Source organism: Lepus europaeus, chromosome 5, assembly GCF_033115175.1.
Source record: "Lepus europaeus isolate LE1 chromosome 5, mLepTim1.pri, whole genome shotgun sequence".
In the NCBI taxonomy this organism is placed as follows: Eukaryota; Metazoa; Chordata; class Mammalia; order Lagomorpha; family Leporidae; genus Lepus; species Lepus europaeus.
This window is the reverse complement of record NC_084831.1, coordinates 35230256-35250118: the sequence shown is the minus strand read 5'-3', so window position 1 is coordinate 35250118 and position 19863 is coordinate 35230256. Positions and strand designations below refer to the sequence as shown.

Here is a 19863-nt window from a genome sequence, read left to right as displayed (position 1 = left end):
GAATCCGGCATCCTTCCCTCTCCTGAGAACGCCTAAGGGCTTGTACTCTTACTTAGCAAACGATTCCAATCTAAAGCCATGGTGTCCCTTCTCAGAACAGACACAGCAGGCTAGGCACTAACCAGGTGCTGCGGATACCAAGAGACCTGGCGCCAGGCCCTGGTCACTCTCAGCCCCCGAGCTGCCAATGCTGGACTGGGGTGGTGGTGCCGTGGTGGAGGGGACCCAGGCAGTCAGAGGCACCTCACCCGCCGGGGACACCTGTGTCCCCCCGGCCCATCCAGCCAGTCCCCTGAGCTGCATGACCTGGCTCCACCCTCCAGTCGCACTGCACTTCAGAGTTCCTCACGTCTCCTATCCATTTTTAAGCTTCCAAGCTGTTGCCTAGATTGTTCCATTCATAGGCAATGCTTCTCCTCCCCCTACCCTACCCTCAGGCTCCAGCTCACATCACCTCCTCCAGGAGCCTTTCCTCAGTCCCGTGCCAGGGTCAGGGGCTGCCTCAGTGTGGCCACAGCTCCTCTGTGGGCTGCTGCCCGACGGCTTTCTCTTCCCACCTTGTTCTGGGTCTCCTCCACCTCTGTACCCCCAGAAGTCCCACAATTTGACAGCTGGGTCAAACTCGCGTGGCCACCAGTGGAGCGAAGTGGCTGCGTCCTTAGGGGCCAGATGGCCACACTGCTACAATGGCAAGGGTCCTCATGAACCCACTGCCACAGGGCCACGCTCCTTACAGCAGTGGGGAGGGAGGTCCAGCACCGTCCGTGGCAGAGTCTGTTCCCCAGCACAGGTACTCTCAGTGCGCTGGCCCTTAGAGTATGCGAGTACTCCTTTCCCAGGACAGGTGGCCACGCCAGGACCCCGCCCTGCCACGGACACAGTGGTCTCAGCGACAGGAGTCCCCAGAATCCATCCCTCTGCAAAGAGCCGACACGGAGGCCCTGCTTGTAAGAAATCTGATTATTCAAATTTATTTATCATCAAGAATTATGCAATGATGCTGTAGTTTTTCTTAACAAATAGAAAACAGACTGTGTACAACAGTGACCTCTACAGCACTAGCATCCACAAGGTAAAAATGAATGTCTCATCCAACATTACCAACCCTGATTGTTGATCTTGACTTAGCCTAGCTAGATCCGGGGACGCCTGCATCGCGACCCTTGGCTAAAACCACTATGCACCCTTCCCCGCCCCACTTACCTACCTAGATAGCACTGCCCAGAGGAAGAGGCCCTCTCCCCGCCCCTTGGCAAGCCGAGACCATGGGACTGACTCGAGTCCGCTACTAGCGTCCAGTAGCCTTGCCACATTGGTTCACGAGGGCGCAGCCAAAGCAAGATTCTTGGGGGCTTTGAAAACAGCTGCAAACCAGGGAGGGGAGTCCTCCACTCCTGCGGAGCACAGACCTGTGCTTCCAGGCCCACTGGCCTGGACCTGAAGGGCCAGCCACTTCCCTGCCGGCCCTGGCCCACAGCTCCACCTGTGCCATTCGCTTGGCCGCACAGCTGGATCCCGCAGCCTACAAACACCGCGCCGCACTGTAATGCTGGGGCCAGAGCCACGCTCTGGGACCCCAGGCACTCGGAGCCGCCTCCCGCATGGGGGTCTGAAGCAGAGGTCAGGGGATGCCTCTATTTCTGTTTTTTTTTCCTTTTTTTTTTTTTTTTTGGATGTTTGTGGTGTTGGTTCTTCAGATCTTTGCAAACACGATGGTGATGAGGAACGCCTTGCGGGGCTCCCTGACGCCGTGTCCTCCGTGGTTCTGCACCGGGAATGTGGAACGCACACGGGAGCGAGGACGGGGACCTGTGCTGCCTGCCTCCTCCCCACCCACCGCTGGCCGCGGGGCCTGAAAACGGGGCTCTTATGAAAAAACAAACCGAAAACTAAACAGACACTGTGTTTCCCTGCATTTGGCTGAAACGGGGTCTCATCGAGGGGCTGAGGAGCAGAGGCGTCGGCGCCGCCTCTCGCCAGGGGCCGCTCAGCCTGGTGGTCCCAGTGCCACCCTAGGAAGGCGCGTCCTGCCCCTCAGCAGTCAAAGTCATAGGAAAGAAGGATCCAAAGTGAACTCAGAAGAAAACAAAGGAAACCCCACCCCCAGGGCGGCTCATTCTGTAAGTTCAGAATTTGCCAAAGGAGAAAAATCAGAGGGAAGAGCCTAGCATCCCTCCAGTCTACCCCGCTTAATGTATAAAAAAGGAGGCTTCTGCCCCCTCCCACCCCATGAGAAGAAGCATGAGAAACGCGGCAGCGAACAGAGAGCTTGAAGCGGGTTCCAGGTGGGCCTGGTGGACAGAGAGGGGCCCTGCCCGCCGGTCCGCCCACTCGCCGGTGGGGGGGTGGTGTTCCTGAAACGCTGTGATCCCAGTGGGCTATGCTCTGCCGGCGACAGCATCCGTGCAGGAGGGCTGGACCATGGTCGGTATGGCTCAGAGGAGCTGGGTCCCCTCCGGAGCCCCCAGGCGGGGGCAGCGGAGGAGAGGGGAGCAGTAGTTACGTTGCATAGTGGTCGAAGCTGCCGAGGTACTCCAGGGCAGCACGGTAGCACAGCTGGTACTGGTCCTGCCAAGACAGGGCGGCTGCTCAGTGTGGCAGTGCCAGGGGATCCCCCATCACATTGCCAAGGGCACTCAGGCCGCAGCCAGCAGGCCAGGGAGTCAGGCTCTGCTGGACGCAGCCAGCTGCCCCAGGCAGTGTCCAGGGGAGCCTACAGGAGGTTTCTGGATGCTCCTCTCCCAGGCTCCCTGCCATCCCAATCATGTTTATCTGTGCTGAGACCGTGCACCCCATGGGGACTGCCAAGACCAACCCTGGCTAGGACCCAGCACAGCACAGCGCAGCACAGAGCTGGGGACCAGGGTCCCATGTGCCTCTGCCCTGAGCATCCCGCTCAATACTGGCAGCGCCAGCGGACACCTGCTGGTCTGCGTACCTCCGTCTGCACCATGGCAGGACGCTGTGTGCGTAGGGTCTTCACGGTCTGGAACATGTCGACCACGCCCTCGTAGCGCATGCGCTCCAAGACGATGCTCAGAGTGATGAACACCCCGGTGCGGCCCACGCCGGCACTGCACAGACACAGTTGCGTCACAGTCCTGATCCCCCCAGGCATTCGCCCACCCCAGCCGTCCCGGGGGGACAGCCCACCTGCAGTGCACCGTGATGGGTCCGTCCTGCCCAAACTGCTCCTTAGTTTTGTGCACCTGCCCGATGAAGTCAATGAAGCCCTCGCCAGTCTTGGGCACACCCTGCTCTGGCCAGTCTGTGAACTGGAACTGCCGGATCGTCCTTGACTGCCCATCCTGGGAGGGGAGGGCAGGCACAGGGTCAGCCTCTGTGGGCCAGGCCAGGGCAGTGCGATGACATGGGCGTGTACCAGTGAGGTTGTCACATGGGAACCCACACTAGCAGACATGTTCACACCTCAATACCCACACCCCCACCTCAGGCTCCTGCAGCCGGTGCCAGGGGCTGCTCAGATGGGGTGGGTTAGGGACACACCCAGGCACAAGCAGGCAACACTCACCCGGGCATCCGTGACCTTGAACTCACGCAGGATATACTGGGGCATGTTGTACTCGGCCATTGGGTCGACAACAAAGTACTGGTAGCGGGCAGAGCGTTCTGCTGGCCAGTACTGGTGGCATTTCTCCTGTGGACAGAGGCCAGGCCCCCCACGGTTAGGGCGGGAAGGGAGCACCAGGCTTTGGGGGACTCTGGGACGAGAAGCCTCGGGCAGTGACGAGGGGGGCCTGAGGCCGTGCTGACAGGAGGCTGGGGAGCGAAGGGAGCCAGGAACATGAGAGACAGCTCTCCCGAGGTAGCAGGTGTTCCCTCCCGGGGATGCGAGGGGCCCCAGGGGGTGGCGAGGGGTGGGCTCACCCTGCCCATCTCCCGCAGCTTGGTCAGCATGACGATGATGGTAGAATTGTGCTCCCACAGCATGCGCCAGAAGTCCTCGGTGCTCTCCGCCAGAGGCCCCTGTGTAGCTATGTAGGCCTTCTGCTGCCTGGGGCAGACATGAGACTGAACATGCCGGAGATGCTGCCGTCCCCAGTCTCTCCTGAGACTGCCTAGGCTCCTGGGGGCCCTGCTCCGATCACCCCTCCTCCGGGACGTCCTTGCTCCTCTACCCGGCCCTCTCTGGAGTCTGGGCTGCCTCTGCTCTGTTGTCCCCCAGGCAGCCGGGAGCAGGCCGAGGTACTCAGAGGCTGCATGTAAGAGTGTGCGCATGGGCGTGTGTGGGTGTGTGTGAGCGGTGACAAACGGGCTGACCTGTAGCCGTCCAGGAAGCTGGCGTTGATGTAATCCGAGCCCTCCACGCCCCGGATGGGCTGCAGACACACGCGGGTCAACTCGTAGGGCATGATGTTGACCAGGCGGTTCTTGAACTTGTTGCAGGGCAGGTTGGCGCTGATGAAGCGAGACGTGTGGGCCTTGGAGCTGGCCAGCAGCTGTTGAGGGAGGGGAAGGTCAGGCCTGTCTTCCTATGTGTGTGTGTGTGTGTGTGTATATGTTGGGGGGTCAGCCCCATGGTCCAGTCCAGGCCCCCCGGAGCCAAGCAGGTCCACCCGAGCCCCACCTTGAACTCGAGCTCCATGGCAGTCACGCTCTCCCCGGGAGGCACTTGGCCCAGCTTCTGGATGTGGGCGTAGAGGTTGCGGGCAGGCACCTCCGTGTGTCCACACGTGGCGGCCTCCAGCAGCGCCTCGTGGATGAACACGTACTGGTCCTCTGTCTGCACCATGTAGTTCCTCTGGGAGCGCATGCACGTCACGTGGCCGTAGATGTCGACCGTCTTTTCGTGCTTCATCCGCTCCAGCATGGCATCGATGACAATGAAGCAGCCCGTGCGGCCCACGCCCGCGCTGTAGAACATGGGCTCAGTGTGGGCCGAGGCCACCCCCTCCTGACCCACCACCTGTGTGTGTGGGGTGCTGCCCCCTCTCACCTGCAGTGCACCACCATGGGCCCTGCATCGAGTGGGTTGCAGGCCTTGACCCGGCGCAGGAAGGCCAGGATGGGGGTTGGGTACTCGGGAACCCCGTGGTCTGGCCAGGCCATGAACTGGAACTGACGCAGTTCCCGTTTCTCACTGGAGCCACTCTGGGGAGAAGGGTGGGGAGACGGACGAGCTGACCAGGTGGAGCAGGCTTCTCTCACAGGGCTCGGAAGCCACCCAGGTGGCCCCAAGGCGCTTGCAGCACTACCCCAGGGCACGGCTGGGCAATCGTGCCGCACGCCCCCCCCCCCCACCGCCCAGCCCCCCATGGGTGGGGGACAAGGCCCGGGGCAAAGCCTTACCTTGTGGAGAGCAAAGGTGCGCACGGTGTACGTGGCCAGCTCCACTGTGTCCAGCAGGGTCACCTGAATAAGGCCGTAGGTCTCGGTGCCTCGCACCGGCCAGTACTGGTCACACTTCACCTGCAGGGTGACAGGGACGTTGAGGGGCTGCACAAAGGCTGAGATAGGTGACACAGGGTGCCCCAGCCCTGGCCGCTCATGCCCCCTTCCCTGCCTCATCCCCCCAAGCTGCCGCCCCTGCCTTAGCTGATGGAACGAGGGCCGTAATTGAAAATTATTTATTCAAGACCAGATCGTACCAGGCATTTTCTGCCAAATTTACCCATCCTGTTTATGTGCTGTTTTCAAGCTCTGTAAATTTTACGTTCCAGTCAACGCTCCGCAGCGCACGAGCAGCTAACCGCTGCTCTTCCCGCTGATGAACTTAGGAGCTTATGAACGCACCGGGAACACTCCAGCGTCCCGGGAGCAGGCAAACACCTCGGGAACATGCCAGCTGCCTGGGACACACGGACACTGCCAAACAGCGGCATTCGGTGACACAGGCTGACAGCCCAGCAGCCCACCAGCACTGGCAACACGCTGCAGTCCAGGAGCTGGGGACGGAAATGCTCCAGGAAAACACAACAGCAGCACATGGCGGCGGCGGGGGGGAGATCCCTCCCTCCCCAGGGAATGCCTTTCTGTGGGGACAGAAACGGCCCCTCAGCCTCACCCGGGACTTCTCCTCCAGCCGCGTCATCATGACCACGGTGGCCGTGCGCTGCTCCCACACCATCCGCCAGAAGTCACCTGTCGTCTCGGGCAGGGGGCCCTGCGTGGCGATGTAGGCGTTCTGCTTCCGGTAGCCGTCGATGTAGTTGGCGTTGATGTAGTCGCTGCCCGGGACGCCTGTGGATGGGAGGCATGTGGGAGGGCACGACCCCAGCCTGGCCCACCATGCCTCAAGGTACCCTTGAGTCTTCCTGCAGGATGAGCAATCATCCCAGCTGGCTGGGGGTGGGGGCGGGGCTTCGCCTTTGGCTCACCATCGATGGAGGTGAGGATGACTCGGGAGTGGTCGTAGGCGATGACGTTTGCGTAGCGGTTCTTGGGCTTGTTCACCTCCAGGTTGGAATTCTCCCATGTGAACTGCTGTCCAGGGTCAATGGACTGCAGGGAACGCAAGAAGCAGATGGAGTGACCGCTTCCCTGGGGCACCCGGTCTAATGGGGGATGCTCACACCCCGCAGGCCACAGCCAACACCTATCTCACAGTGCCGCCCCAGCCTCGGAGCTGCCGCGCCACCTACCAGCAAGGTGACATGCTGGGGGTGCCTCTGATCATGGCACCCTGGACCAGAGGAGTAGGGTGAGGGCAGACAAGGGAAAGGCAGGCCCCCAACCCCAGAAGTACCAGGAGCTCTCGAGGGGGCCCTGCCAGCTCTCTAGCTGTTTCTCCGCCCTCTTCTCACTCTTCCTCCTTCCCTGGGCCTGGTGGGTCGCTGCCAGGGTTCTCACATGCACATGCTGGAGCTTCCCGTGACCCTGCTGGACCGCAGGCTCTCCCCCAGGTATCAGGCGGCCTCCTGGACATGGCCACCTGGAGGCCTTGCAGCCCCTCACCCTCAGTCTTTTCAAAGCCACGTTCATCGTCTTCCCCTCCAGCCTTGTGCTGCTCCTCCACCTTGGGCTCATTTACCCAGAAGCCCAGCCTAGAACCCGTGAGCCAATCTCGAAAGCCCTCAGCACCCACTCCTGCCGGTCACGCTCAGCTGTGCCCTGCTCTGGGTCGGCTCTCTCCAGCTGCTGCCACCGCCCTCAGCCAGGCCACCCCCTCTTCTCTCTGCTCTGACCTCCTCTGTCCTACAGCAGAGTCCTTTGAAAATGCATACGTGAGCGTCAGTTTCCTGCTTCATAGCCTTCGTGTCCCACAGCCTCAGATGGCAATAATGATACGGCCGAGGCCCTCCTGCATGTGTTCCCTCACCCAGGTCTCACATGAGAATCTCACGCTGCCTCATCTCACAGATGGCTGCGATCCGGTTCTTGCACAGCACACGGTCCTCCGCGTTTCGTCCCAGCCCTGCTACTCTGCCCGGGACAGCATCACTGCTTCCACGAGTCCCCCCACATGCACCGACCCTCAGGCTGTCTCAGTGTCTCCTCTATGGACATTGGCTATTTAATAGTGGGGCATGGTGACAGTCACATGGGCAAACTGACTGGCCCCTGGGGCACTTGGGGCCCCTGTCGCCATCGCCCCAGGTCCCACGCAGGGACTGGAACGTGGTGAATGCTCGCATGTGGGCAACGGCTGGGAACAGCCACGGGATCTTGGACAAGGGAGAGGCTGTGGCAGCTTCAGGTGGCAAAGGCGGCTCCCTGGAGGAAGAGGGTTTCATACGAAAAGCTCTGACCCAAGGAGAGGAGCAAGCAGAAGGTGGAAGGAGGGCTGCACGGAGCCCGGACAGTGAGGCAGGGCCTCATCGGAAGGAAGGACAGGCGTGGGACGCGGCACGGAGCAGGATGAGCCGAAGACCAGAGAAGGCCCTTCCTGGCCGAAGAAGGAACTGAAGGTAGGGAGCCCAGCATATGAGCTTCGTCAACCTGCAGCCCGGCCTTCTGCAAGGCAGCGCCCGAGCAGGTGCTCTAAGGTAGGGGCTTCACAGTCCCTCGGCAGCAGATGTGCTCATTCGTTTGCCGGCCAAACTCAATTTCCCCTTGGGAAACATGGCCCAGGGCCCTGGCATCTGCCTGGCCCATAGCCCTCGGAAGGGCTATCTTTGCGCCCCTTTGTACAGCTGAGGTGGGCATGGGACTGGAAGGGGAGCAAGCTCACATTCCACTCAGCCAGCTCTTCAGCTCCCCACCCCACAGTGAAGCGCTGAGGCCTGCGCTAGGTGGTGGGAAACAGGGCTGCAGAGGGCAGGAAGTATCTCCAGCACGCCCTTCTCTCTGCCTTCTCTAACAAAGCCCCTGCCCAGCTGGGTGGCCTGGGGACACTGAGTCATCCCTGGTCACCAACTGTGTTGGGAAGGAAGCCCCTGGAGCCTGGCAGGCAGGAGTCAAGGTCACAGTGAAGTCAACATGTGGGAAGCTCCAAGCAGAAGGATTTGTGCAGCCTGGGCAGCTGGCCTCGAGTCTCCTGACTCTCCATCTGTGAGCTGTGCCACTCTACACATGTCATCGCACGCATGTGCAGGGCACAGGGTGTCAGGCAGGCCTGGCTAGGAATCCTGCTCTCCTCCCTCCCCTGCCGCTGACCCTGGGCGAGTCACCTCCCCTCTGAGCCTCCACTTCCCCATCTAACAATACCCGTATCCTCAGACTGGGAGGACACCCAGAGAAATGAGGATGCCGAGTGCCCAGCCGGAGGTGGGCCTGCAGCAAGTCTTAGCAGAGGCCAGAGAAGGCAGCTCTTATGACTGCTCCGTGCCTGTGACCTTCTGTGTGCCTCTGTGAGCATCTAGGCCCATGTCTGAGCGTCCAGACCAAACGGGTGCTCAGCCTTCCAAAGCCACACCTGAGGTGACTGGCAGAGGGTAGTGGACAAGACCCCGGCCAGGCCCGGCCCCTAGGAGTCCACTTCCTGGATGGGCTGAGCCTCCTCTCTGCTGCGGGAAAGCCTGGAGCCCCAGACAAGAAGAGAGTCGTTCTGGAGCTAGGCTTGAGCCAGGCACACAGTGGGACGTGGGGACGGCTCACCTCATACTCTTGGGAGAACTTGAGGCCGTCGTTGGCTTTGAGGCGTTCAATGTTGTCGGCCAGGTCAGTGATGGGAATGGGTGGGTGGTCTCGCATACCTGGGGGGGGGGCAGGAACACACAGGCAGAGTGAGCTGAGGCCTGAGCGGGGTGGCGGAGACAGCCCCGATGCGTGTATGTGCACATGTGAACACGTGTGACCATGGAGCACTCGGCACTGGTGGCATGGAAACGGCAGCACATGCGGCGACGGGGATGGTGGCTGGGGGTGGGGGTGGGGTGTATGTGCGCCATGAGCACGCGGAGTGGGGGCACCAGGGCCCTGCCTGGCGGGTCTGCGCGAGAGGGGCGAGCGGCTTCCTCCCTCTCGGGCCGACAGCTGCCTCAGACAGCCCTCCTGCCCCTCACTGGCGCCGTTCGCCACGGCAGACTTGTTGACGCTGTGGATGGAGTGGGCACGAAGTACAGAGACAATGGCAGAGTAGGGGGGCCTGGAGATAGGGCACCTGGAAAGGTGTCCAACTGAGACAGGAGACTGGAGAGGAGGGGGTGGGAGAAGAAACAGAACTGGAGGCAGAGGAGGGCAGAGAGGACAGAGGTGAGGGGACAGTGGACAGAGTTGAGAAAGGGGAGGAAAGGGGAGAGGTGGGCTGGAGGGATGGGGGAGGGGAGGGGCAGGAGCCGCAGAGGCGTGGAAACAGACATGGAAGCCAAAGTATCCCCGACTAGGGAACTTTGAAAACTAACTTGAGATATTCGGGCAACTGGGGGCACTGGAACCTGCGGAGAAAAAACAGAAAACAAAACAACAAGGAGGCGAGAGGAGAGGGCCTGTTAACCTTTCCTGGTCCCTTGGAGTGGCTGGGGACCTGGGGAGGGGCCGAGAGCAGGCAGGGGCTGTGAGTGGCTGGGGGCTGTGGGACGAGCCCTGGCCCTGTCCGCCAGTTACACATACGGCTGCTACATCGAGGGACACAGTCTGACAAGTGCCACGGCAGGTGTGTGCTCAACGTGGGAGGACAGGCTCCGCCAGCCACGCCACCACCAGGGGCCGTGGTCTTGTGGGACCACAGCTGGGTGTGCAGCCTGTGGCTCCGCCAGGCACAGCACAAATGACTGTACCAACTTCAAACCGGCCTGGCCTGGGCTATCTGCAGAGGACTGCCACGTAGGATGAGGGGGGAAATCCTATTTGCACCCACACCCTCTGCTTCAGGCTGTGCTCCTTCCCAGCTGGCTGTGGAAGTCTCTGCACGTGCCTGTCCCCTTCTCACCACTCCTCAGCTCAGCCACTACACTCCCTCTGCGATCCCAGCTGCCACAGCCGATGCACCTGCCTACTGGTCTTCCCGCAGTGGACTTGCTCCCTGCCCCTTGGTCTGCCTGGCTCCCCCTCCCCCGCCCCACCTTCCCTTTCAGGGGTCCTTCCTCCTTCATGCCTTCCCCCTGGGAGAGCCTGGGCTTGCTCCTCCATGACGGCCATGTGCCGCTTGGCAGCTCCCATGCCAGCACAGTGGGTCAGGCCTGCAGGCCCGAAGCCGCCTGGACAGCACTCCCCACTGCTCCGCCAGCAGCGCCGGAGCCATCCTTGCCTCCAGCTGCGATGCACAGATGTAAGCTCCAGCCCTGCTGTTCTGCCTCCTGCCTGCTGTTCCCGACTTGGTCCCTTTGTCCCCACTGTCCCCTTTCACACAGCGGCCTTCTAAATACTGCCCCTGCCCCAGGCCTTTCCCCTTGCTCCACCGTCCACACAGCATTCCCTGCTGAAAGCCCTTACTGTCTCTCCGATACCCAAACGGCCTCAGCTCAGTGTCTGCGTTCCGCTGAGACTGACCTCTGCCCAACCCTGCAGCCACCCCTCGGTCCATGCACTTGGCTCCCGGCCACGGCAATACCTAACACACATGAGGCTTCGGAGTGGGGCATGCGCGTCACAGAAGGGAATGACCTCCCACTCCCTTTCCTGGCCCAGGACGGACCTCCGCCCCAGCGCCTGGATGCCTCCCGGATCGCATCATGCTGGGCTGCCGCAGCCCGCCAGGCACACCTGCCCTGGGCAGTCAGTCTCTGCGCTGTGAGGAAGTTGAGGCCCCGTGTGGCTAGCGCAGCAGACAGCCCCGCGGGGCCCAGGCTGACTCAGCCAGCCGACGCCTACAGCAACTTCTTCCCTCTGAGGCCTAGGCTTTGGGGGCACCCAGTACCCAGGCATCCACCCAACTCCACCTCTGCAGTCAGAAAGGAGCCACAGAAAGGATGCACAGAGACGAGTGCTGGGGCTGTGTCCAGGAAAACTGCACCCCCACAAACAGGCGGGGCTGTACTGGGCCCACCCTTGCTTTAAAGGACTCTCACTCTGGACAGTCGTTGCCATACAGCCCCTGGGTATAGCCCTGACTCACAAGAAGCCACCACGTGCACAGTGCAAGGGATGAGGGAAGGGCAGGCCGCAGGGCTCAGATGGGTCAGAGGCGGCGCTGTGATGGGAGCGGAGGCTCTGGGGTCCAGGACACACTCAGCACTGGGGGGGGCCCTCCCGGGAGGCTGGCCTGAGCTAAGTCTGCTGGGCACGGGGGAGGAGGGACGTCACGTGGCGAGCGGACAGTGGACAGCTCACATGTGACCAGGGAGGAAGCAGGGCACCACACTCTTGAGCTGTAGTCCTCGTTCCTGAAGGCCAGACCTGGGGTCAGCGTGCAGAAGCTGACAGTGGCCACCCCATGATGTGGTTGTGGGTACTGGGGAGGCTCCTTAGCCCATACTCGAGAAGCCTCACCACAGCCAGGGCGAGGGGATAAGCAGCTTGAACACCCCCAAAGGCTTCTGTGCCCTGGGCACTGGTCCAGCTGCTGGGTATGTGCCCAAGTGGATGGGCACGGGAGCAGGGCAGAGAAAGGTACAGAGAACAGGGGCCTGCAGCCCAGGTCTTTTGGGGGAGACCCCAGGGCCCGTGGAGCCGCCAGCTTGGACTGGGCTGGGGGCAGGCAGGTGAGGGAGCTGCCCTACCTGGGGTCTGGTAGTTGAGCCTCCGCATCTCCACGGGGTCAGAGGAATGCGCCAGCAAAGAGTCCTTCAGCCCAACTGACTGCTCATCCTTTGACGACGGGGAGTGGGTCCTCTTCCTAAAGGGGCAGAAGAGGGGTCGGTGAGAAGCCAAGGCCCAGGCTGAGGACAGCGACGCAGGTCCCGGCCAGCAGCTTCGCAGCCCCCACCGCCCCACCTCACCTGGGGTCTCTGAGCGTGGAGGAGCCAGGGGCAGAGCAGCTTCAACATGAGAGGACACAGGGCAGGGATGGGGTAGGTGGAGGGGGCAGAGCAGCGAGGGAGGAAGGGGTCGCGGAGGCTGGTGGCTCCTTTGGATGGAAATAGGTCACTGCTGGGCAGCGGCTGCTATCCCCAAGGCCACCAGAGCTGAGGCAGTGGGAGCCACCAGGAATAAACATGCAAATGACACATAAAATAGGCAAACGTCATGGGGGGACCGGGCCCCAGCTGTCTGGCTCTCAGGCTGCCAGGGTAAAGGCCCGCGGCAGTGGGGGAGGGGCAGGGACAGTGGCACCCTCTCCGGGCAGAGTCCTTTCTCGCTGGCCTCAACTTCCCCAGCTGCAAGGACAGGGTCAGAGACAGACTGCAGGGGCCAGCTGCTGATACACACTCAAGGGTCACCGGCGGGCCGCGAACGTGTGTATGTCAGGAAGGCAGCGCCATGTGACCGGGCTTGAGTGTGCGTGCGCGCAAGGCAGGACACGCCAGCCCGTGCTCTGCGTGGTGGGCCAAGTCAGTCTCCTGCAGCACCGGGGGACTTCTCAGGGGACCGGGCGCCGGGGGAAGGTTCTGGTGAGTTCTGTGCACTCAGGCACAACTCACGAGCCCCAGGAAGGGGCTTGCTCTGTGCGGAGGTACAGGGCTGAACTTGTTAGAGAGCGACGTCGGGCGCCTGCCCCTGGAGCCAGGGAGGACTCAGCCCTGAGCCGGGGAGCCTGCTTAACTCAAAGGCTGGGGTGGGTGGGTGCGAGGTGGGGCTTTGGCTCAAAGCACCATCCCTCCCTGCAGGCCCAAGGCATGAGCAGGGATAAGTAGGCGGGGCGTGGGAAGAGAAGGCGCGGCTCCTACCTTTCTTGTTTGCTAGGTCCCGAAAGACAGGCAAGGACAGAAGAAAGGAACGGAACGGTCAAAGTTTGCACCACACACTCTGCCCCGTGTCAAGTGGGGGCACGGTAGGACCCGCACACAGCACCCGCACAGCATTCACAGGGAGGCGGTGGACGCCAGGATCTTGGTGGGAGTTGGAGGGGTGGGTGGGGGTGGGAAACACTCATCAGCAGTATCTACTCTGGGAGGAAGCAGCAGGGGTGGAGGGGGGGAGACAGGGCAGAGGTGAGGGCACAGGAGCCAGGCACCATGCACAGCTGTGCTCAGACACACTCTGGCACACATCTGTCCACCAGCTGCTTGCCGTGGACTTGTGTGCTCCGCGTGGCCAGCCACAGGCCCAGTGCCTTCCCAAGGAGGCACCACGAGGGCCAGAGGTGGGGCTGCACGAGGAAGGGTTGGGGCCGGGGAAGCCCTCACGGGACACAGGAGCCTGTGAGTCTTCAAGGATGAGGCAGGTAGCAGCTGCATGGGGAGAGGGAGAGGCAGGTGTGTAGGTGGGGCTGGCCTGAGCCGGCCTAGGAATGGGCAACGGGCAACAGCTGGAGCTGCAGGGGTTGGGGCATCAGGAGGACCAAGCTGGGTTTTATCTTGGGAGTCGCGGAAAGGTTTTAGACACAGAATGGCAAACTGAGTCTTGGGAAGTTCTCTTGGGGTCTGGGAGGCGAATGGACAGGAGGGGCAGGTGGCGGCAGCTACTGGAGCGAGGGCACTGAGTGTGAGGCAGAGACAGCCCGGGAATGTCAAAGAGTGTCTGCTAAGTGAGGATGTGTGGGCACGGGGGCTGCGGCTGGCTCTGGGTCTCCTGGGACCTAGTCTTCTAGGAACGGAGCAGGAAGGAAGGTGCTTAAGGTGGGAGACAGGAGAGGGTGGCGTCCCGAGCTGAAGAGGAGACAGACATGCTCACGCCACGGAAAGACAGACGGACGGACAGACGTGCCCCGGGATGCACAAGGAACACCACTCCATGAAGCTCTGGTTCCTCTCCACACCCAGGCTGATGCCCATAGAGGCCCCTGGACAGACGCACAACGCGTACACGCCATTTCTGCCCTTCCTGGCACTGCGCTCAGAGGTGAGGGGTCGGCGGGGTCCCCGGCGCCCTCGGCACAGCACCCACCTCTTGAACAGCAGGATGGCGATGACGATGAGGATGATGAGGATCACCGCCAGCACGGGGCCTGTCACCCACAGCATCTCGGGCTCCTCCTGCTGCTGGGCTGGCGTCACCTGGATCACAATCTCATCCGAGTAGGGGCTGGAGGCGAAGCGCTTCTGTGGCCGGGTGGAGGGACAGTGGGGGCTGTGAGCCCCGTGTGGGAGCCCCCAGCCTGCCCATCAAACCCGGAGGAAGGGATTCTGGGGCTGGGACTCCCCTCCCGGGCTCTACGAAGCTGGCCTGAGCCTTGTCAACAAGGCTGGGTCCCCGGAGCCAGATTAGGTCTGGCCTTCTGGAGCCTGGGGCCTAATGTCTTGGGCTCCCAAGTGCAGGTCCCGGGTCTCTGGGGGCAGCCCCAGGCTGCTGCAGACCTCGGCTCTCATGGTGGCTTGAGACTGGCTTAGCCACTCTTGGGGTCTGGGGTGCTGAGGGCCAAACCAGTTCAGGCAGACCTGGTCCACGGGCTCCTTCAGAGAGGCGAGCACGAAGCACTGGTAGCTCAGGTCTGGAGACAGGGGCCGGTTGTAGAAGCCCCCATAGTTCTTCTTGTCCCCCAGAGTAAAGGTCTCGGGGAGCACATCCACTTGAGCAGCCACATACGGCTTCAGCCGCTCCGCCTGCCTCCGCCGCCGCCGCTCCACGCCAGCCTGCTCGATGGCCTCCAGGAGCTGGGGGAGCAGAGTGGGGAGTGGTCAGGCAGGGCCTCGGAGCCACTGTGGGACCAAAGCCTAGACGCCAGCCTCCTGGGCTGAGACTAAGGCTCACCTTCTATGTAAGACCCTAAGCGCGACTCACCCGAGGCCCTCCCAGGACAGCACCAGCGCTGTGGTGCCACGCCTCCCTCTGGCTGCTGGGACCAGGGAGGGCTGTCTCCATGTGGGCCGTGAGGACAGCACAGATTTCCAGCGTTCTGGGGACTATAGGTTGTCAGGCTCACTCCTGCCTGCCCATGGTCTGTACATTCTGTGAATTCCTGAGATTCTCCAAATCTACAGAGCTTAGGATTCTCTAGCCCATGGAGATGGCTCTACTGCCGCCTAGCCCACAGGCAGCTCACAAAACACTCCCAGGGTCTGTCCCCGCCACGTCCCTCTCTCTAGGAAGGGGGCAGGTGGCCAGCCAGGGTGGGCAGGAGAATGATTTTAGTTTGGGGAGTGAGTCAGGTGGAGAGTTTATGGGGGCAACACTCAGGGCAGGGAGGCCCTGGTCAACTGTACCCGGGGCCGTCACTAGTGCCCCGTCCCCCGCACAGGCACCTCGTCCAGCTCCAGCTCATCGGGTGTGCTCCATCTTGGGGCCAGCATGCTCCCGCCCACACGGTCAATGGGCACCACCACGATGTAGAACCACCTGAGTGGGCAGAGCGGGAATTAGGGCTGTTGGCGGCGGCGGCGGCGGCAGCCTGCAGCCCCTCCCTCCTCCCTAGAGGCCTCGTCCCCACACCTGACCACTGAGGGGTCCTGCACACGTGGCATGGACAGGGAGAAGCGGCCGTCCTCTACGTAGGCGGATGCGGGCAGTGGCTTGTGGGGCAGGAGGTCGGGGGCTGTGCGAATGGACACGAGGTGCTGCAGGCCGCCCGCGCTGCTGCCCCGGTTCATCAGCACAAACGAGTACTCCGTGTTGGGCTGCAGGTCTGCAATCAGCTTCCGCATCGAGTGCCCGTCCACCTCCACGCTCTGCCCGTTGTACAGAATCTGCAAGGGAGCGGAGTGTGGCAGAGCCTCTGGGGTGAGGTTCCCCACCACGGGCCCGCAAGAGCGCAGCATCACGCGCCCAAGCCCGACGAGCCTGCCTCCCAGATACGTGCACACGTGGGTCAGGACTGGGTGACAGCGCACAGCGGGCCTGGGTGGGCTGGGCTCGGCCGGCTGCGGCCCTTACCCACCCTGAAGGGCACGGCTGACTTGTAGGAGTCAGGGACCTCCCAGCTGAGCAGCACAGACGTCTTCATCGCAGCCGCCACCCGGAAGTTCTTGGCGAACACTGCAGAGGCATAAGGAGGGACAGTCAGCCTGGGCCTGGGCGGGAATGGGCCGGGAGGGCTGTCCACCAGGACGCCACGGGTGGAGGCGCTTGGGGGGTAAGAATGGCTGCAGAGCACTGGGCCCCCACTCCTAGCCGGCTCCACATGGTACAGTTCAATTCCCAGGCGCACAGCGAGCACTGCACCGGGCAGGGGAGGCTGCAGCGCCCACGGCTGGAGTTTCCAAGGCACGTGGGTAAAGGCTTGAACTCACAGACACCAGGCCAGGGCGGCCAGCGATGAGTGGGCTGCAGTCGTGAGACTCATGCGGCCACACACCAGAGCGCGGTGCGGCACATCCACTAGAGGTCAGCAGGTCACAGCCCCCAGAGATTAGTGTCACACACACCACAGATCGGTGGGTTGCACACCTGAGATCGGTGATGCAGTTGAAAGAGATCAGTGGGTCAAGGTCACGAGATTAGAAGGTCACACAGCAGTCAGTAGGTCAAGAACAGCAGAGGTCAGGGGTCACACACTCAAGAACGTGGCGCCCGTTCATCACTAGAGGTTAGTGGTCAGTGTCGGGAGAGACTGGAGGGTCACACAGCAGAGGTCCCCAGGCGCAGCCATGCGTGGGCAGGCGCCGCTGTGCTCACAGCACACACCTTGCTCCATGGGCATGGTCCGGGACTGGATGCTGGGGCTGAGTGGGCCGGCGCCTTTGCTGGTGCGTGCGCGAACCTTGACGTCGTAAGTGGTGTCGGGCATGAGGCCGGAGAGGGTGAGGCGTGTGTCGGCGGTGACGTTCTGCAGCTCTTGCTGGCTGTTGATGTCGCGGTACACCACGGTGTAGTTGGTGATGCGCCCGTTCCTCTCCGCTAGCACTGGCGGGTCCCAGGCCAGTTCCGTGGTAGACGTGGTCAGTCCTATCACGCGCAGATTCTGCGGGAAGCCGCTGGGCACGTCCTCGGGGGTTGTGATCTCCTTCTCAAACTCCTCACCTGGGCCAGCCCGGTTCTTGGCAGCAAGCCGGAAGATATAGGTGGCTCCCTTGTGCAGGCCGGTGACTGTAAAGTGCTGGTCATCCTTGCCAAAATCTATGGTGTTGGGCCGCACCTCGTCGGCCCGGCGGTACTGCAGCCGGTAGCCCAGCAGCTCGCCGGGCAGCTCCTTGGGTGGGTGCCACTGGAGCAGCGCGGTGTTCATGGCCGTGGTGCTGACCATCATGGTGGGCCGGCCTGGGACTGAACAACCACGCACTGGCCTCTGGCACTGCCCTCCCTGCCACCCCTCCACCCCCACCCCCAGCTCTATCCCCAGCCCCTCACGCACCGGCCCCTGTGGTCGTAACTATCTTGGGCTTGCTTCGGGCACCGTCCCCTTTGGTGGTGTAGGCCGCAACAGTAATGGAGTAGGTGGTCTCCGGGGTGAGGCTGCTGATGGTGGTTTCCTGGGGGAGGAGGCGGGGCCCATTCCCATCAGAGTGCAAGGAGCAGCCAGACTGTGTCAGCCACAACAGAGCCCTAGCCTGAGCGGGACCCCGGGGTACACAGGGCCAGAGGGCACAGGAAGTGGGCTGTGCAAGGCTGGACTCTGCTGGAGGCAGGGCAGGCAGGTGGGATGTGGGCTTGGAGGGCAACATCCTTCCTGGGAGCAGCTGTCTGGAGCAGACAGCTCGTTCTTCCTTTCAGACAAGAACAAAGGCCACACAGCTCCCTCTGCTCCATTGTGCTGCCAGTGATGCTCCATGAGGCCTTCACACAATCAATACACACAGGGCACAGGCCTCACACGCCCCCAGCACTTTGCAGGGTTCTTGGCTTGCACATGCACCTGGCCTGTAGCCCCTGTGTAAGCAGGTGCAAGGTCACCTGTGCATGCTAGTAAAGGCACGTACTCATATGCACGCATGCACACACACATGTGCACACACAGGGCCAGGCGCTACCCCGTAGGATCAGGTCAGGACCCCAGCTGACCACACTTGGGCTGTGGGCTGCATCTGAACACCTATGAACTGCAAAAGCTCCCGAGCCAGGAGAAGAGCAAGACAGGGAGCCGAACAAAGCAGCCCCAGCAGTCAGTCAGGGCGACCCTGCTCCTCACCCATCTCCAGCAGAGACATCACTTCCGGACATGCGGAGAACACCACGGGGGCCAAGCCACGCCACACAGAGGGAAGAAGGGGAAGGAGGGAGGGTCACCGTGCAGTGGAACAGAACTGTCACCACCAACTCTGGCATCCCTCCAGCTCTGAGCCTGGAGCGGGGCCACAGCAGCCACCACCAACCCCTCGCAGACCCCCTCCTGCCCCAGCTGGAGGTTCACCCAGGGCTGGGGCTCCAGAGTGCACCAATGCTGGAACCGGCTCCCCAGACTGCCCTCCCAGCCTGGGCCCTGAACAGGTGATTTTTCACTCCAGGGATCAATAGGGCCAAACGATCAGGATTGGATTTAACTCCATCCCTGTCTGGCCTGAGCAGGGGCCGGAGCCTGGTCGATCAGGAACATTGGCCTCAAATTGCTGCTCGACAGGCGAGAAGCGAGGATTAGAAGAAATGCCAATCGCTGCTCAGCTCGGGGCTCGCGCGCAAATGCCAATTTTCTCCAGATGTGGCTGGTGCCCTGTGGATCTTGGCAGTGCAGGCTGGGAGGGACGGAGGAAGGGGGCGGTGTTGCATGAGCCCAGCCTGACCCCGGTCTTGCCCGCGCTCGCACACCTGTTACTTACATAGTCCTCGGACTCCTCTGGCTGCCACTGACCGCGGGAAGAGAGAGAGAAAGGGAGACAGGATGATAAAGGCCTCTGGCCTGGAGGGGGCTTGGCCCAGGAAGAACACATGGTGCCTCAGGCCTCTCAAGTGCTCATGGGGGTAGCAGCCCAGGGCCGCACCCCATCCAAAGACTTGAGTGCCGGCCTCACTGACCGCCAGCTGAGCTGATGGGGAGGACAGCCCGCAGGGGAAGGGCTCGCTGACAGCTGGGATCAGGGAACTCCAGTGGAGGTGCTTTCAGAGAGGCTGCTGGACCCAGAGGGTGGGCGCGCCGGCTCAGGCCGAGGGGAAGGAAGACATGGAGGAGCGAGTGGGCTTGCCTGGGCCAGTCCTGGCCTACACCTGTTGTCATGCTTTAATTACTCAGTGTCTCCTATCCACTCTCAAAAATATCCCCATTGGGACATTACACAGTCACCCTGGGCACACGGAGTGTTCCACTGCTGTGCTGGGGTGGGTGTTGGCAAGGCTAGGCTGGCCAGCGAGATTATGAAGGCTTGAGTGCCTAGCTGAGAACCTGGGCCTTACTGCATGGGCACAGGTCCTGCCTTGGGGGCCTGACAACTCAAGGTAGGAAGCAGGTTGCAGGGCTGGCAGTGCTATTTCTTGGTAGGCCCTCCTTTGGGCCATTGGTGCAGGCAGGCATACAACTAGACAGATGGAAGCCTGCATTCTGAGGCCCTCTGGCACTGAACGACTAGGGGCTGGCCAGCCAGGGAGACCTTGGGGTCTTTGCAGCGCTGGTCCAGCCTCTGTCCACCGGTACCAGGGCCAGGTGGCCTTAGTTTCTCCTGTTCCAAGAAGCTCTGTTGCAAT

At 62.0% G+C, this 19863-nt stretch overlaps 1 protein-coding gene across 5 annotated transcripts in view; it reads right to left on the bottom strand.

The window, feature by feature from the left end:
* Window positions 1-955: 955 nt before the first annotated feature.
* Window positions 956-19863, bottom strand: part of PTPRF (protein tyrosine phosphatase receptor type F) — an 84276-nt gene continuing 65368 nt past the window's right edge. For 2 of the 5 annotated variants that reach the window (XM_062191115.1, XM_062191117.1), the window contains exons 13-33: window positions 19005-19031; window positions 17606-17723; window positions 16939-17517; window positions 16193-16290; window positions 15748-16001; window positions 15561-15654; window positions 14757-14972; window positions 14266-14420; window positions 12000-12115; window positions 8998-9095; window positions 6339-6462; window positions 6026-6201; window positions 5311-5430; window positions 4958-5112; window positions 4589-4874; window positions 4282-4460; window positions 3889-4015; window positions 3533-3658; window positions 3154-3308; window positions 2939-3074; window positions 956-2568 (exon numbers count right to left, since the gene is read on the bottom strand). In XM_062191115.1, coding sequence (XP_062047099.1) covers window positions 2500-2568; window positions 2939-3074; window positions 3154-3308; window positions 3533-3658; window positions 3889-4015; window positions 4282-4460; window positions 4589-4874; window positions 4958-5112; window positions 5311-5430; window positions 6026-6201; window positions 6339-6462; window positions 8998-9095; window positions 12000-12115; window positions 14266-14420; window positions 14757-14972; window positions 15561-15654; window positions 15748-16001; window positions 16193-16290; window positions 16939-17517; window positions 17606-17723; window positions 19005-19031 — 3408 coding nt within the window. In that variant the 3' untranslated portion in view covers window positions 956-2499. The remainder of the gene's footprint in view (window positions 2569-2938; window positions 3075-3153; window positions 3309-3532; window positions 3659-3888; window positions 4016-4281; window positions 4461-4588; window positions 4875-4957; window positions 5113-5310; window positions 5431-6025; window positions 6202-6338; window positions 6463-8997; window positions 9096-11999; window positions 12116-14265; window positions 14421-14756; window positions 14973-15560; window positions 15655-15747; window positions 16002-16192; window positions 16291-16938; window positions 17518-17605; window positions 17724-19004; window positions 19032-19863) is intronic. The other 3 variants (XM_062191119.1, XM_062191118.1, XM_062191120.1) reach the window with 3 other exon arrangements.